Source organism: Durio zibethinus, chromosome 6 (genome assembly GCF_047325235.1).
Source record: "Durio zibethinus cultivar Kanyao isolate XHJ-2024 chromosome 6, ASM4732523v1, whole genome shotgun sequence".
Classification (NCBI taxonomy): Eukaryota; Viridiplantae; Streptophyta; class Magnoliopsida; order Malvales; family Malvaceae; genus Durio; species Durio zibethinus.
The window spans coordinates 32,012,551-32,029,904 of NC_143167.1; the positions used below are offsets into that span (position 1 = coordinate 32,012,551).

Below are 17,354 nucleotides of genomic sequence, written 5' to 3' on the forward strand. Positions count from 1 at the left end.
CTTCATCCGGCAGTTGGCAGGTTGTTCAAAACTATTATAAAAAATTCAACACAATTTAATAATACTACCAGAAACCAACCCATTGTTTCAAAAACATAAAAAGGGTCACAGTAAAAGCCCAATTGATATCCATGCCTGAAAGCAAATAAATCCGTTTGTCTGTATAAGACAATACAGCCTAGAAAGCTCAAAGATTTCTAATTTTTCTTAATTGGTTATTGCAAATAGATATATATATATCTTTTTATTTTTATTTTTTTAAGCTTTTAATTTACTATTAAATTTTTTATTTAATTATATAATTAATAAAAAAATGTTATACACTTAAATTCTCTTAAATTCGTAAATTTTATATATTTATTTTAATAACATACTAACTAATCTAACTATATATATCTTTTTATTAATCAAATAAAATATGGTGTTTTGTTTCCCTAAACAATAAATCTTAAGTGAAGTTAGTTTAACCATGATTTGTAGAGTGGAACCAAATATAATGGTAGGACCCTTAAGATAATGATTATGATTGGTCCGTGTAAGAAACGGAACTCTTGCTACCCAACTTGACTGGTACGCCTTAGTGGCAAAAAGGTAAATAAAAAAAGTCTTAGAACGGAAACAAAAGCTTGCTTCACTTATAAATCACAAACTAGTGTCACTCCTACCAAGGCCAAGCCACCAATGAAATTTTAAAAACCGGCCGTTAATAAGCCAAACCCTTTCCCGGCAAAATAGAAATAAGAAACAACCGGACCTAAGGGCTATCCAAAAAATGTCTGAACTACGGTTATCCTTCCTCTTCCTCCTCTTCATATCCATACCCCTCAAAGTGATTTATGCACAATACATAAACACAGAACGAACTGTTCTTCTCAAGCTTAAACAACAACTGGGCAATCCACCAGCCCTTGGATCGTGGAACTCATCATCGTCACCGTGTGATTGGCCGGAGATCAACTGCACCGCCAATTCGGTAACTGAAGTTCATCTCGGTAACAAAAACATCACGGTAAGGATTCCTCCAACAATATGTGACCTTAAAAACCTCACTTTCCTTGACCTTTTCAACAATTATATCCCTGGAGAATTCCCAACACTCTACAATTGTTCAAAGCTCCAATTCTTATACCTTTCTCAAAACTATTTTGTCGGTCCAATTCCTGACGATATTGACCGATTATCAACTCTGGTTTACTTGGATATTAGTGGCAATAATTTTTCTGGTAATATTCCACCAAGTATTGGAAGATTATCGCAGTTGCAAACCTTATACATTTACCAAAACCAGTTCAATGGGACGTTTCCTAAGGAAATCGGTGACTTGCCCAATCTTGAATTTTTGCTCATGGCTTATAATGGGTTTGTCCCCATGAACATACCTCCAGAGTTTGGTCAGATAAGGAAGTTGCGGTACATATGGTTGACAAAAACCAATTTGATCGGTGAAATCCCAGAAAGTTTCAACAACCTTTCCAGTCTAGAGCACGTGGACCTGTCTAGAAACAGTTTGGAAGGTCCTATTCCTAGTAGGCTGTTTTCACTGAAGAATCTAACCCTTGTGTATCTCTTCGACAATAAGCTGTCCGGTGAGATACCCAAAGCTGTCGACGCGTTGAATTTGGTAGAAATTGATCTTTCGGTGAACAATTTGACTGGCTCCATTCCAGAGGACTTCGGGAAGTTACAATATTTGGAATTCTTAAACCTGTTCTCAAACCAGTTAACAGGAGAGTTGCCAGCAAGCATTGGCCTACTTCCTGCCCTGAGAGATTTTCGCGTTTTTCACAACAAGTTGACTGGAGTCTTGCCACCAGAATTCGGCCTTCATTCAAAGCTCGAAGGGTTTGAGGTGTCACAGAATCAATTCAGTGGTCAACTGCCTGAAAATTTATGTGCTGGAGGTGCCCTACAAGGAGTGGTTGCACACACAAACAATTTCAGTGGGCAAGTACCAAAGTCGCTAGGAAATTGCCCTACTTTGCGCACTTTTCAACTTCACAACAACAAGTTCTCAGGTGAGATTCCTCAAGGTTTATGGAGAACTTTCAATTTGTCGACCTTGATGTTAAGCAACAATTCTTTATCGGGGAAACTACCAAGTGAAATTGCATGGAATATGTCAAGGGTGGAAATTAGCGACAACGAGTTCTCCGGTGAAATTCCTCCTGGAATTGCATCTTGGTCAAATTTGGTTGTCTTTCAGGCTAGCAACAATTTCTTATCGGGCAAAATTCCAAAGGAGATAACAAATCTTTCTCGCCTTATTGCTCTGCTTCTCGACGGTAATGATTTTTCTGGTGAACTACCTTCTGAAATAATCTCATGGAGATCGTTAACTACATTAGATCTCTCCAATAACAAGCTTTCTGGTGAAATCCCTGCTGCGATTGGGTCTTTACCTGACTTGCTTAACTTAGATTTATCAGAAAACCAATTTTCTGGTGAAATTCCTCCTGAAATTGGCAACCTGAAGCTGACTTCACTCAACTTATCATCCAATCAACTTGTTGGGGGGATACCGAATCAGCTAGATAACCTTGCATATGAAAACAGTTTTCTGAACAATACTGATCTATGTGCAGATGAGCCAATTCTAAAGCTTCCGGACTGCTATTCCAAATTCCATGAGCCACAGAAGTTGTCCTCCAAATATCTTGCCATGATTATAGCACTTGCCATCCTTGTTTCCCTAGTTATCCTTCTATTGACCTTATTCCTAGTTAGAGACTACAGCAGGAAAAAGGGTGTACAGTATCTAGTAACATGGAAACTGACATCGTTCCAGAGATTGAATTTCACAGAGGGAAATATATTATCCAATTTGACAGACAATAATCTCATCGGAAGTGGTGGCTCGGGGAAGGTTTATCGAATCTTCATTAACCTTTCAGGCGAATCTGTTGCCGTGAAGAAAATTTGGAATACTAAGAAACTGGATCACAAGCTTGAGAAAGAGTTCTTAGCCGAAGTTGAAATACTGGGCAACATTCGCCATTCCAACATAGTTAAGTTACTGTGTTGCATTTCCAGTGAAGAATCAAAGCTTCTGGTATACGAGTACATGGAGAAACAGAGCCTTGATAGATGGCTTCATGGGAATAAGAGAAGGTCAATGTCAGGGATGAGTTCAGCTTACCATGCTGTCTTGGATTGGCCAAAAAGGTTGCAAATTGCTGTTGGAGCTGCTCAGGGGCTATGCTACATGCACCATGAATGCCCTACACCAATCATCCATCGAGATGTGAAGTCTAGCAATATTTTGTTGGACTCTGAATACAAGGCGAAAATTGCAGATTTTGGACTTGCAAAGATGCTAACTAGGCATGCAAGTTCTCACACAATGTCTGCAGTTGCAGGGTCTTTTGGTTACCTCGCCCCAGGTAAAAATGCTCAAAACTTGACTTTGTGTCCTTTTTAATCTCTGTCGAATCAGAAAAACTGGAACGCCCCTTTAACACAAAGTTGTCATTTGTATTACAGAGTACGCATATACAACAAAGGTCAATGCAAAGGTTGATGTTTATAGCTTTGGAGTAGTACTCCTGGAATTGGTGACAGGAAGAGAAGCCAATAGCGCGGATGAGGATATGAACCTAGTAGAATGGGTGTGGCAGCAGTTCTCAGAGGATAAGCCCATGGATGAAATACTTGATCCAGAGGTAAAAGAACCATCCTACTTGGAAGAAATGATAATGGTATTCAAGGTAGGAATAGTCTGTACACATGTATCGCCCTCTAGCAGGCCTTCCATGAAGGAAGTTTTGCATGTCCTTCGTAGCTGTTGCCAGGAGGATGGTTATGGAGCCAAAAAAGTGGGGATCAACTTTGACATAGCTCCACTTCTTGGCAGTGCCTCTGCCACTTATCTTTCCAGTTAGAAGCGCAGTAGGAAGGGATCAGAGGAAGATGACAGCATAATTTACATTGCATGATTTACCGAGGCAATATGGTGACTCCGGGGAGCAAAAGACTCAGTACAAGTACAACCATATCGACAGGATTCCCAAGAGAGGGAAGAAAGCTTGGCTTATTATTTCCACACTTTCGAAGATTAACATGGGATCACCGTCTGCTAAATATATGTAGGAAGTGATAAAAGGCAACTCTTGTAGTTAACAGCACATAATTGGCACCATATATTCTCTTTTTCCAATCAATCTTTCTTTCCAAACTCAGACCATCCAGTATCCAACTCAAAATACTAGTAATAATGATAAAGGTTTAGACATCTTAAATAATTCTGCCAACATTCTAGTTCATAACTCAAAAGGCCAAAAAACGTTACATTAGTTTATCATATCAACGAGAAGGAAGAAAGAAAGGTATCTCATGTGCACAGGGATTTTCCTAATAGTGATAGAGAGAGATGAGCTACCTAAAAGGCATTGATGAACTGTATTACAAGTGTACAAAGGATTCCATAAGGTTACAAAAAAAAAGAAAAAAACATCTAAATGATGCAGCAACAGCCCTGTTTGACTTACAATTCTCGATGAAGTATGATTCATTCATAGATCGAGGCAAGAAGCATGCCACGACACTCAAAAGTGGCAAAAAAAGATACAGCAGTCTTAAAAGCACCAGCACTCAGCACACCTAAAAGTATAAGCCAAAGAACGCAGCTCTACGCCACATGCGCAAGTCCAGTCACACTCGGTATACCTGTAAAACATAACTAGCAGCATTTTTTGTCGCGGGTATAAATTTTTTATTTGTAAATAATAATATTAAATTTGATAATTAGTGAATATAATTTTGTTTTTAATTTTTTTAATAAAAGCAATGATTAATAAAAATTTATAAATTAATTTGTGGATAATGAATGCATTTAATTATTATAACTTATATAACAAATTAAATACAAATTCATCTTTCAAATTTATCTAGTTAAAATATTTAAATAGACAATTAAAAAAAATAAAATTAAAATAAAAAAAAAGAAGGCTCAAGCAAAAAAGAAAAATATAGAACGGTGCGGGTTTATACGTACAAACCATATTTGGTAAAACTTGATGTCTGGTTTTCTTTTTATATACTCAATCTTGATTCAACATACACACACACATATATATATATATATATATATATATACATAAATCATATTTGACTCAATTAAAAGTTAATTTAATAATATAATATTTATAAAATATTATTTATAATGTAAATTTTATCTCAATTATTTATAAATATAATATTTTATTAAATAATAATTTTATTAATATATTATATAAATAAAAATTATATAAATAATAAAATATATATTCTTATATATATATCCCGAGATGAGACGAGACGAGATTAAACACTTTAAACTTACCTTCAATCTAATCTTAATTTTCAAAAAAAAAAAATATCATATCTTAATCTGAATCTAATTAAAAAAATTTTTTTATTAGATTGACGAGTCAAAATTTATAAAATATAAATTGTTCGGACATCCCTATTTCCACTATTACCATTTTTTATGAAATTTATTTTATTTAAAAAAGAGAAAAGACAAAATAATAGAAAAAAAGAGAAAACATATAATATGTATATGTTTTAATTAATATTATTATATTAATATTAATATTATTATATTTTAATTATATATAAATATAATTTTTATTAAAATAAAGTATAATATAATATGTATATAAATATAACATAAAATATATAATTTTATATATATTTAAGACGAGACAAAACGTCGTATACTTATCTCTTAGCTAAGCTAATTTTTCCAAAAAAAAAAAAAAATCGAATGCCGAATTTTAAAAAAATATGTGTTGAATTAAGTCAAATCAAAACTTATTAGATATAAGTTATTTTGTTATTTTTACTTTTATTGATTTTTTTGCAAAGTTTATTTACTTAAAAAAAGTTAAAAACTAAAAAAATGAAAACAAAAAAAATAGAAAAAACCAAATGAAGTGTGATATGATTTTATTAAGTTAAAATATTAAATAATAATTTCATTGCTATAATATATATTAAATAAAAAATTAAATAAATAATACAAATATTTTTTTATATATACACAAAGGGATAAAATATCTTAAATTTGTTATCCTTCTAATTTTGATATTTAAAAAAAAAAAAAAAACAATAACCCTATCTTGAATTTTTTTTAAAGAATTATAATAGATTAAAACAGATCAAAATTATTGGATGAGTTATTTTATTATTTTTAGTTTTATTGATTTTTTATAAAATTAATTAAATATAAAATATAAATTTTGAAAGCAGGTTGAGTGCACGAAGCGCTCGTTTTTTTTTAAATCTACAAATTTAATATTATGGATGTAAGCCAGCACTTCGTGGAACGTTTACCGAGGCGCTGGCGTTACTCCCTTGGTCACAATCATACTCCACATGCATCATCTCCGACAGATTATGCCGTTGACTCCAAACTTAACCGGCCATAAATAATAATAAAAATAACAGGATAAACAGATCATAATTTACATAAACGGAACACAAGTTCCGAAAACAGATGCCTTATCATCGGATTCTGAAAAGTTTCTGACCTAGCTCCATCTTGAGAATTTACGGCCTTTCCAACTGCGATGTTTGGCTGTACAACAAAATTCAATGTTAAAATAGTGTTGTAAAAATTGAAAATAACATTAAATTTAAGATTTAATTTAATTAATTAATTTAAGTATTTTAAAATGTGATATACAGGTATAAATTATATTTCAATACTTTTAATTCATTTGTTTATTTTTTTAATTATGATTTTTATTAAAAACCTAAAAATAATATTAGCTCAAAAATCAATAAAAGCAAAATCTAATCAGTAAAGAAGGAATGAGGACATGGAAATATTAATCCCAATAATTGAAGATGCCAATGAGATCATTGAGGAGTGTGGAATGAGCCAAACCCACTTCTATTTCTTCATAGTTGAATAATTTGATCAAAGCATATACAACCAATATAATAGTCAAACATTCAAACAAATTTTCTTTTGAAAGTAACTTTTAAACAAGAAATTAACGTGTAAGAAATACAAGCATTTGGAAGCTTCTTATCAGTTGCTAACCATATCTTGTCTTGCATCAACATTGACTCAATGATGCTAAGCGTTGACTGACGGACCACTTAGCTTAAGCTGGGCCTAAGTTCAGTCTATCTAAACAAGTATATAAATAAAACTTTCCTTTTTGTTGTTGTCGGTTTTATTACCCTTTATAGCAACTCAATTTTTCTCTTCACTAATTAATCATTTATAACAAAGGGGCAGTCTCATAGCAGTGCCTCTGCCACTTATCTTTCCAGTTACAAGCGCAGTAATAAGGGATCAGAGGAAGATGACAGCATAATTTACAGTGTATGATTTACCAAAGGGTTCTCTGGGGAGCAAATTTCTCGGTATAAGCGCAACCATATGGACAGGATTCCCAAAAGAGGAAGAAAGGTTGGCTCCTTATTTCCACACTTTTGAAGATTAACATGGGATCATTGTACAAAATCTCACGTTTATCTTCAAAAGTGTGGAAATAACGAGCCAAGCTGACTCCCATACCTGGGAATCATGTCGGCTTCTTGCGCTAATACATAGTCTTTTGCTCCCCGGAGTCACCACACTGCTATGGTAAATCATACATTGTGAATTATGCTGTCATCTTCCTTGGATCCCTTCTTACTGCGCTTGTAACTGGAAAGATAAGTGGCAGAGGCACCGCCAAGAAGTGGAGCCACATCAAAGTCGCATCCCACTTTTTTGGCTCCATAACCGTCCTCCTAGCAACAGCTACAAAGGACATGCAAAACTTCCTTCATGTAAGGCCTGGTAGAGGGTGATGCATGTGTACGGACGATTCCTACCTTGTATACCATTATCGTTTCTTCCAAGTAGGATGATTCTTTTACCTCTGGATCCAAGTGTGTCATCCATGGGCTTATGCTCTGAGAACTGCTGCCACGCCCATTCTACTAGGCTCGTATTCTCATCCGCGCTATCGGCTTCTCTTCCTGTCACCAATTCCAGTAGCACCGCTGTAAAGCTATAAACACCACCCTTTGAATTGACTTTAATCGTGTACGCGTACAGCCAACAGGATTCACAGATGTGGGAGTCAGCTCGGCTTGTTATTTCCACATTTGAAAATTAACTTGGAATCACCCGTCCGCTAAATGTACAAAGTGACAAAAAGCAGCTCTTCTAGTCCAACTGCACCATACCGGCGGCGTTAGTTCCCTTTTACCAATCATTCTTTCTTTCCAAATTCAGACTGTCCGGTATCCAACTCAATATACTAGTAATAGTGATAATCTATAATGGCTACATTGCAAGGTTCAGACAGCTTAAATAGTTCTGCCAACATTCAAGTTCACAACTCCAAGGCCAAAAAAAGTGACATTAATTTATCCTAATCAACAAGAAGAATAAAGGTATCCCAAAAGTGAGAGAGAGATGAGTTAACTAACTAGAAAGCATTGATGAACTGTATTACTAGTGTACAAAGGATTACATAAGGTTACAAAAAAATAATCTAAATGATACAGCAATACCCCTGTTTGATTTACAATTTCTCGATGAAATATGATTCATTCATAGATCGAGGCAAGAAGCATGCCACACTCAAAAGTGGCAAAAAATGAGATAGCAGAGTCTTCAAAGCACCAGCAGCACTCTTATAGCTTCTTGGCTACTCCATGCTAAAATCACACGGTACAACACACCTAAAAGTATAAGCAAAACAACCCAACTCTCCACCACATGGCGCCAGTCCAATCACACTCGGTATACCTGTAAAACCATAATGTAAGCCAGCAATTAATGGGACACTTACCCAGACGCTGGCCTTACTCCTTTGGTCACAAACATCCTCCTCCAAATGCATCATTTACAACAAATTATGCCGTTGACTTCAAACTCAACCTGCTATAAATAATTAAAAAACCAGCATAAAGAGATCATAATTTGCTTAAACAAAACATAAGTTCCAAAAACACATGCCTCATCACTGGATTCTGCAAAGTTTCTGACCTAGCTCCATCTTGAGAATTTACAACCTTTCCAACTGCAATATTTGGCTATACAACAAAATAAAGGTAAAAAGGCAAGTTAGGCCACCAAAAATTGTTAAAAAAAGGTAAGACATAAGAGGGAGGGTCATGTATCTGAGCCTTAGACACAAAACAGAGTCAGGGTCTTAAGCACAGTTACTGGAAACATAACACGTATGATGGTGGTGCAGGACCTGCCACCACATATGCACCAGTTAGGAGATTGGATGGGCAAAGAATTAACATGATAAAATGATTAGGGAAGACACAACTAGACAAAATTGCATTGATTACATGAAAAAATGCTGAAAGATTTCCTAAAAAAGAACATAAGAAAGTTGTAAATCCTCGAAATCATCTGACATAAAGATTTTGTTCCCGCCTCATTAAACATTAAGTCATGACTATATTTTTGCTGGAAACCTCATTTCCCAAGAATAAAATACAAAAAAACCAGGGTTGACTGTCACATTGACCCAACCACATAGAAAAAGAAGATGAACAAAAAAGGTAACCTAAATACAAAAAAAAAAACAGTAAGGGAACCAGCTACTAGAAAATAGAAGATAAAAAAAATTAAGTAATTTATGTCCCAAAGTTAGATTCAAAACCTTTAATTCTTCAGGCAAGCTGTTTTGGAGCACACCACTTGCATTCAATTGTCCATTTTCCAGAAGTGAATCCAAATCTGCACTGCAGACACCACCCTGCAAAGATCCCTGACTCTCACTATCTCCAGATCTTCCATTATTCTCACTGCCATCTGCTACAATCTTTAACCCAAATACCTCAAACAAAGAAACTCACCTCGCAATTGAGGTTCTGCACATTGGAACTTGACCCAAATACACTTGCAGCAATTTCTACTACAGCTGTTTGATTACATGGTTTGACCACCTCTTGATCGACCCCAACACCACCACCCTTCCAGTTTAAAATTGTCCTAGAAGATCCAGTCTCTGCATCATCCATGTAAGCTGATGCCAAATCACCAGTTTTCTCTTGATTCAAGTCAGTCTTGCATGTTTCCCTTATTTCAGAATCAGGAACTTCACATGGAGAAAGCAATTCCTGCCTAGGAACAGGTTGGCCCATCTGTTCAGCTGACTCTACATTTCTAACTACTGACAAATTATCTACATCTAAAGTCTGCCCACTTATGGTGAGGGACACTTGATCAAAAGTTCTAGACAGCCCACTAGACAGCCTATCAACAGAATTGCTACCAACATCCCCAGTAGTCAGGCACTCTAGTTTAACTGCTTGACCATTGCTAATATGAGATGTTCCACCAGACATACTTGTAATACATTCAGGAGAAACAGACCCCACCCTCTGGGGGCTAATAGATGCCCGCTTCTCAGGTTTGTCTAGTTTTTCATCCACTGTCTCATCATTATGTTTTCTCTTAGCTTGTCTTTCCGCAGACCCTGACCGGAACCTTGTGACATCCTCACAAGCTTTTCCAGTATGCTGGCTTGGATGCCTCGATGATCGAGGCCGTCTATATCCATCAGGAAAAACAAAGGCAGGGAGCTGCCTCCTACGAACATGAGAAACATAAATATCCATTCCCGGTTTCCAATACATGTACATGCTGATCTCTTGTCTGAACTCATCAACTGTTCCTCGTATGTCAAATTGTTGACCTTCTTGACCACTCACTCCCTCTTTCCTCTGCAAGCCCATGAAGAAAGCACAATGTGAGAACTGCTTGGATGTATCTACATACTCATTTGGGTAAGGATGACACTGCAACATTCCATTTGTGTCCCGCTCTATCTGCAGAGTGACATGGAAACCATGAGAAAGAGGAAAAAAATTGGATGTACTGAAATATCATCTTAACAGTCATCATAATGTTAAAATAAGCAAAAGTGACTCAAAGCTAAATAGAGTACTCCCAATGAAGAAATTAGCGTTTACCTTCAAGGTAAGCTGTCTAAGCCGTGACTCCACCCAGCCTTTCCATGCCAGCATATCATCAGCATCTGCTGAAACAATGTCAACTTGTAGATAGTTTTTGTATGCCTCAAAGAACAGATAAGGCTCAAATAAAGCATTCCATTGAGCTTTGTTTAGCTCAATCTCCTACAAAACAAAATTACTAAGATAAGTGATCAATAGTTCCAAACTTCAATGTAGGCAGCTAGACATTAATAAAACAATCATGTGTTATCTCACCTCACATTTTTTATTAGCACATTGGAACTGTTCCATCATAACACGAAGAGTGCTTATAGAGACATTGTAACTCGAATTCATGCAAGGGTATGCAGGAGTTATTATCGGCATATGATGAAACCGGTCCCGAGGATTCTTCCGAGGATCCCAGACGGGAAAGCCAAGTTCATCCTCTTCTATTGAACACAACATAACAGGGTTTGGCCACCTCCACTGAGTATATACTCTAAAAAATCGAGAAACGAGCATGCTAGGTATTGCATTGGGATAAAGCTGGCACACACGTGCGACTAGAAGGGCCCAATTTACACCTCCTAGGAATCCAGTAACCTATATACAAGTAAAAACAGAAAATTAAGAACATAATATGAAAGTAAAGAAGCCAATGAAAATGAAACCAATAAATACCCATCTTACATTGGAATAAACACCTCGCCTTTTGGCCCAGAACTTCAAACATCTAAGCGTCATGCAGAAGTGCTATAATTATGTAATGAATTAGAAGACTGCAAAATGAGAAAGTTAATAAAACAAGTGCGGATAGGCATACAAAATATTCACCTCAACGTTTGGAACAAGTTTAAGGATTTGATCAGCAACCCTGCACCCATTAAGACTTCGAACAGTTTGTTCATCAATGTTATGCAGCACAGACCCAAGTGAGATGTCAAGGTCCTGTTGATTAGTTCAAAAATAACATAGATATCAAACTAGATAGCACTAAACATTGTATGCATTTTCTATACATTACAAATTTTACATTTTTATCGTATATTTCATAGGAATTAGATATCGCACCACAAATTTTACACTTTTATCATATAAACCATAGGAACTTTTTTCACAAAACTACATAATAAGACCTCATGATAATTCTATATCAATTGGTCCCTTCAGTAAAGGTAACATCTCAAGTCTCAACCAGAAGTTAAAACATTCTAAGACCCCTCCAACTCCTGGTCAAATTCATTTTGAACCCCAAACTTACAAAATCATCTAATATGCCTTTTTGTTATTTCTCTTTTCATAAAAAGCCAGAGATCTCTATAGCTTGTTGAAAACTACCGAGAAAAAAACTAATTGAAAGGACAGCTAAAAGAACACATATGTTAGGGTGTATCATCAATTGCAAAAAGTCAGAGGTGCAAAAAGTTAGGAAGGATAATGAGATATTTTAAACAAAAGAATACCAGATTCGCATACCACCCTATGCTTAAAAGCAACTATTTGTTATCATAAAACAAAAACGTTATAAGGTCTACCTAACAACATATCAAGGAAACCAAGAAACGAAAAAGGGAGAGGCAGAAAGATATTGTTATCATAGAATAGCTTGCAACATCCTGCAGTATGTAAAGGAAATCATTCTTGGCCTTCGCTTGAGTATAAGCAATGCAGCAGGGTCAACAAGAGTGTTAGATCCAAAAAGTCATCAAGGGGATTACAAACTTACATCTGGAACAACCAAAAGAGATACACTTGCATAAAGAAGATCAATCGATATCCCTTGGAACTTAAATTTCATTACAGGGACATGAGCATCTGGAACCGGTTGAAGTTCAGTAACTTCTTCCATTTCAGCCAAAATATCACGCAAAATGATGAAGAAATCTTCCTGGCAAAGTTCAAATTAAACATTATTAAAACTCAAATTAAATGGCCACCAACTTAATTGAAAGAAAACAAAAGAATTAGCCAGATTAAAGAAACCTCTCGATTCACATAAGATGGCCCAACACACAAAGTGTCTATGTCGGCCCCAGGTCCATGCACCTGTCAAAATGGTGACATATTGCTTATCATCCGAATATCAAAGATTTAACTTACTTGCAAGGCAGACAAAACAAACAAAACATGCTAAACGGAATTATAATCAATGGCAATTGCAAAGAAATTGACAAAAGAAGAGAAATTAATATTTTTTGCCAAAATAAAAAGCAGAATGAAACCAAAGCTTCTTTGCTATATTTCCATTAATAACCAAATAACATATGACATTTTATAAAGGTTAAAATTTTCTATTGTAAACCTAGGGAACTTTATATCCTTAAGGGTTTTTTCTTATCAAATTCATATATCCTGCCATAACAGGCTAAACAAGTATAAAAAATTTCAAACCAATTTTCTATGATTGCAAAGAAATGTTGGAAAGATTAAAACAAAAGTTAATGGAATAGCAGTTATGGTAGAAGGAAGTAGGAATTCATACTTACCCCTAAACGGTAAGATCCAAAAGTAAAAATGACAGCGTTTGCTTCTTCAACCATCTGATCCGTGTAGCCCCTTTGACCAGTTAATTGCTTTACCCAACTTTTTACAATCTATAAGGACAACAGTTCACACTTTTTCAGAACCAAACCAAAAAATTAGGTTTGATAAAAACATCTTTTGCTGACAGAGGAACATACTAAAGCCCTATAGAGTGCGACTCTTACATAATTATTTCTTTCTTCCAGAAAATTTCTTAAAAAAAATAAACCAAAAGGTTAATAAAAATTCACGATTTAGATCATCATGCAATCACCATAACAAGAAAGCCAACTATGTGCTTAGTCAATTCCTAAGTCAAACATGAATAGCACATGAAGGAATAGTAACAAAAAGCAATTTACCAACAACTATCCATATTTTTCTTCATTTTATGGAAATGGGAAGACAACAAGCAAAGCAAACTCAATTATTTGCTAATTACCTCAGTGATATGGCCAAGAACCCCCTCTCTTTTTGCGGCTTCTTCTTTGCTTTCGTAAAGCCCCGACTCTAATAAAAACTACAGAAATAAAAAGAAATAAATGTGAATTAAAAATCATTAAAAATATGCAATCCTTAAAAATTACAGACTAATATTGCCTTCTCTAATTCCGTATTTCGTTGAATATCAGCCTCACTTGGCCCCGCAAGGGATATTGGTTTCGTGATTCCGTACTTCTTCGGACGCTGTGATTGCTGCGACAAAGATCCGTTAGGGTTCCGAGAGTCCATCCGTTTCAGCACTAAACTAACCCAACAAACGACCCCAAAAACACGCAAGCCTGGATGTCACCCGAAATCGATACAAATTCAAGCAACCTTAATGAGGATCAAAGCAATTTAGCAAATCATAAGGTAATCAAATTTAGATTAGAACGTAAATCGCAAAGGAAATCAGAAAATATTGAAAATTGAAAAGTTTAAGAAGATTTTCTTTTTTTGTTTGCATATGCAATTTTGAGAAAACCAAAAAAGAAAAAGACCAACAAAACGGAGAAGAGATCGAAACCCTAAATCGGTGGAGGGTACGGAAATTGTTTGGGAGATTCAACGAAGAAGGTCAAACACGGAATTTCAAGGAATAGAAAACAGATCTAAACTCGATTTTTGAAGAACAGTGCACGAAAACGAGAGAGAGAGAGGGAAGGAGAAAAGATCGAGAATGCCAAGGGAAATGGGGAAGAAAGAGATGACGGGTTTCGCCGTTTCGGTGGGCTAAGGGAGCGTTTGGTAGGGTTAATTTTTTTTCCTTCTTTGGTTTCGATGCCCGACTAAAAATAATTTGTTAGTGGATTTATTAGTGTGGCACGCGCTTTTCGTTTTTGCTCAGTGTCAAAAGCGAAACTTCAACGAGACCGACCCAAACGAGACAAACGAGGAAAATTTTTTATTTACATAAATTCTTTGCTTCTTTGAATTTATCTGCTCGGTTCGATAATTCGGTTTAGCAGATGAGTTCAGATCCATCACGGATTAAGAGAGAACAAAAAAAAAGTACACAGTACATACCTAACAAATCTGATGTCCGAAGACGGACTGTGTTTGGTTTAGAACAAGAAAAATGGTCCGTCTGGTCGGCACTCCAAAAATCTTTCACATGAATCTTCTTTAATTTTTTTTCTCAACCACTAAAGTTATACAATATGATTTAACAATTCCTTTTGATAAAGCCCTCACAAATAGTGGTAGATTTTATCAACTAATCCATCTGTCCTAATTCAATTGTCTTTTCGTGCTTTTAATTTTTGTTATGGATGCTATTTTTCTTTTAATTTTGTCTACATTTTGTTTATTTTTGTTCTAATAATCGGGGACACGTGAATGTGTATGAATAACAATTTATTTTATAAAATTAATAATTTGTATATACATTAACTACTAAATATAATATAAAAATATATTATTGTAATAACCTTTTTAATATCAACTATAATTGACATATTTCTTCTAAGTTTTTTGAAAAGGTGCTTGTAAAAATACTTGTTTAGATGTGATATTTTACAAATGATATTCTCGATTTTGAAATTCAATTATATTTAAAAATATGTAATAAATGGTTAAAGTGAAAATTATGTACATTTGATGAAATTTTTTTTTAAATGATAATGCTAATTGTTTTTAAAACGCTTGTTAGTAAAATCATTTTTTTTAAAAGATAATCTAACGTTTGAAGTTTGAATTAATTTAAATATGGATTTATATTTAATATATTATTAATATATAAATTTTATATATTATTCATAAATCATAAAATATAATTTTGTTGATTAAAAAAATTAATTAAAAATTAATTTATTGATTTTAAAAGTTTATAAATTTTATATTTATTCACTGATGAAGTAATACTAACTGTTTCATTAATAATATATAAAATTTATATATTGATGATGCATTAAATTTATATTCTTTAAATATTTAGTTTCAATATGATTGATGAATTTGATTAAAAACAAAATGAATTTAATAATTTTTAACATCAAGTTGGAATAAAATTTTCTATATAATACTGGTATTTCGTGTTATATTCCAATGGTTGTTAATCTCCATTTGGCTTGACCAAAGATGAGTATTAAACTATTAATGGCATTTGGTTTTTGTTTTTAATTACATCGTATTAAAGGAGATGGTAGATTCGGAACATTAGTTTTGTTTATAACCTTTGTTACGATTTTGCAAATTTGTTTTGAAAGTTATTAAAATTGTATAAAACTTATTAATTTTGTATTGAATGTTATAAAAAAAAAAATTCAAAAGTTATCAAAATTATTTTAAAAACTATCGAAATTATTTCAGATGTTACCTGAATTTTACTAAATTTGCAACAAATGTTACCAAATTTATAGTAAAGGTTATCAAAAATTATATTTAAGTTACCGAAATTGTTTCAAGAGTTACTAAATTTGTTTCAAATATTATCAAAATTATATTAAAAATTATCAAAAAATTTATCAAAATTGTTATAAAAATTATCAAAATTTTATAAAAAGTTACTAAAATTATATAAAATCTTACCAAATTGTACCAAATATTGTCAAAATTGTTTGAAAGTTACCAAAATTATTTTGAATATTATCAAAATTAAATCAAATGTTACTAAAATTATATTAAAAAATACAAAAAAAAAAGTCAAAGGTTATCAAATTTGTAGTGAAATTATCAAAATTATTTCGAAAGTTATCAAAATAATATAAAATGTTACCAAATTTATTTCAAATTTTATCAAAATTATATAAATGTTATTGAAGTCGTGCAAAAATTTATCAAAATTGTATTATACTTATCAAAATTTTATTAAAGATTATTAAAATTTTATTGAGACTGTCAAATTTTTTATATAAAAAACTACTAAAATTGAATCATAGATTACCAAAGTTAAATAAAATGTTATTGAAATTAAATGTAAAATTACTAAAAATATATCAAAGCTCATCAAAATCATATCATAAGTTATTTAAATCATATCAAAAGTTATTAAAAATAAACCAAAGATAACCAAAATTGTTACAAATACATCAATATTAAATAAAAAATTACCAAAATTTGTATATCAAATATTACTAAAATTATATCATAGTTTATAAAAATTAAATCAAAACACGTAAAATATATAAAAAAAATTATCAAAATTAATGTTACAAAAATTACATCTTAGATTATTTAATTTATAATATAGGATTTTATATCAAATTTAACCAAAATTATTACAAAAGGATACCAATATTAAATCAAATCCAATTTTACTATTTTATAAAATTTACTTTTCTGAAGAATCAAAAAGGGAAGAAGGGGATAAAATGAATGAAGAAGAAAGAGAGAAAAGGATAGGGACGACGACGGCTGCAAAGTAACGGATATTTATATATATAAAAAAAAAAAAAAAAAGGAAAGACGGGATCAATTATAGCTGATTCGAGTTAGACATC

The 17,354-nt window shown here is 33.3% G+C and overlaps 2 protein-coding genes across 22 annotated transcripts; one reads left to right on the top strand and one right to left on the bottom strand.

Annotated features, from left to right (window-relative positions):
- Positions 1–666: 666 nt before the first annotated feature.
- LOC111284608 (uncharacterized) lies at positions 667–4,171 on the top strand. Its single transcript, XM_022873365.2, has 2 exons — positions 667–3,380; positions 3,481–4,171. Exons 1-2 carry the CDS (start codon positions 773–775, stop codon positions 3,876–3,878), a joined length of 3,006 nt encoding a protein of 1,001 aa, XP_022729100.2. The 5' UTR covers positions 667–772; the 3' UTR covers positions 3,879–4,171.
- A 4,231-nt stretch (positions 4,172–8,402) lies between these two features.
- On the bottom strand, positions 8,403–15,140 carry NPAP (nuclear poly(a) polymerase). Of its 21 annotated transcripts, none has more exons than XR_016343111.1 (14): positions 14,941–15,066; positions 14,032–14,213; positions 13,874–13,951; positions 13,395–13,502; positions 12,892–12,954; positions 12,635–12,796; positions 11,743–11,856; positions 11,599–11,661; positions 11,182–11,511; positions 10,924–11,088; positions 9,805–10,779; positions 9,609–9,704; positions 8,948–9,191; positions 8,403–8,869 (listed from the first exon to the last, which is right to left on the bottom strand). XR_016343111.1 is itself a non-coding variant. In XM_089762964.1 (14 exons), the coding sequence occupies exons 2-14, from the start codon at positions 14,161–14,163 to the stop codon at positions 8,845–8,847; spliced, it is 2,358 nt and encodes a 785-aa protein (XP_089619090.1). In that variant the 5' UTR covers positions 14,164–14,213; positions 14,941–15,071; the 3' UTR covers positions 8,403–8,844. The 21 variants fall into 21 exon arrangements, 15 of the variants coding, with proteins under 15 accessions (XP_089619090.1, XP_089619089.1, XP_089619088.1 ...); XR_016343113.1 differs by having other exon boundaries at positions 8,403–8,872; XM_089762964.1 differs by having other exon boundaries at positions 8,978–9,024; positions 14,941–15,071.
- Between the last annotated feature and the right edge of the window lie 2,214 nt (positions 15,141–17,354).

Coding starts and splice junctions, on each gene's coding strand:
- LOC111284608 (XM_022873365.2), top strand. CDS start 773: ATGTCTGAACTACGGTTATCCTTCCTCTTCCTCCTCTTCATATCCATA. Junction 3,381..3,480: donor TTTTGGTTACCTCGCCCCAG/GTAAAAATGCTC, acceptor TTTGTATTACAG/AGTACGCATATACAACAAAG.
- NPAP (XM_022873368.2), bottom strand. CDS start 14,163: ATGGACTCTCGGAACCCTAACGGATCTTTGTCGCAGCAATCACAGCGT. Junction 11,512..11,598: donor GGCGAGGTGTTTATTCCAAT/GTAAGATGGGTA, acceptor ACTTGTATATAG/GTTACTGGATTCCTAGGAGG. Junction 9,025..9,608: donor GCTTGCCTGAAGAATTAAAG/GTTTTGAATCTA, acceptor TTTGTTGTATAG/CCAAATATTGCAGTTGGAAA.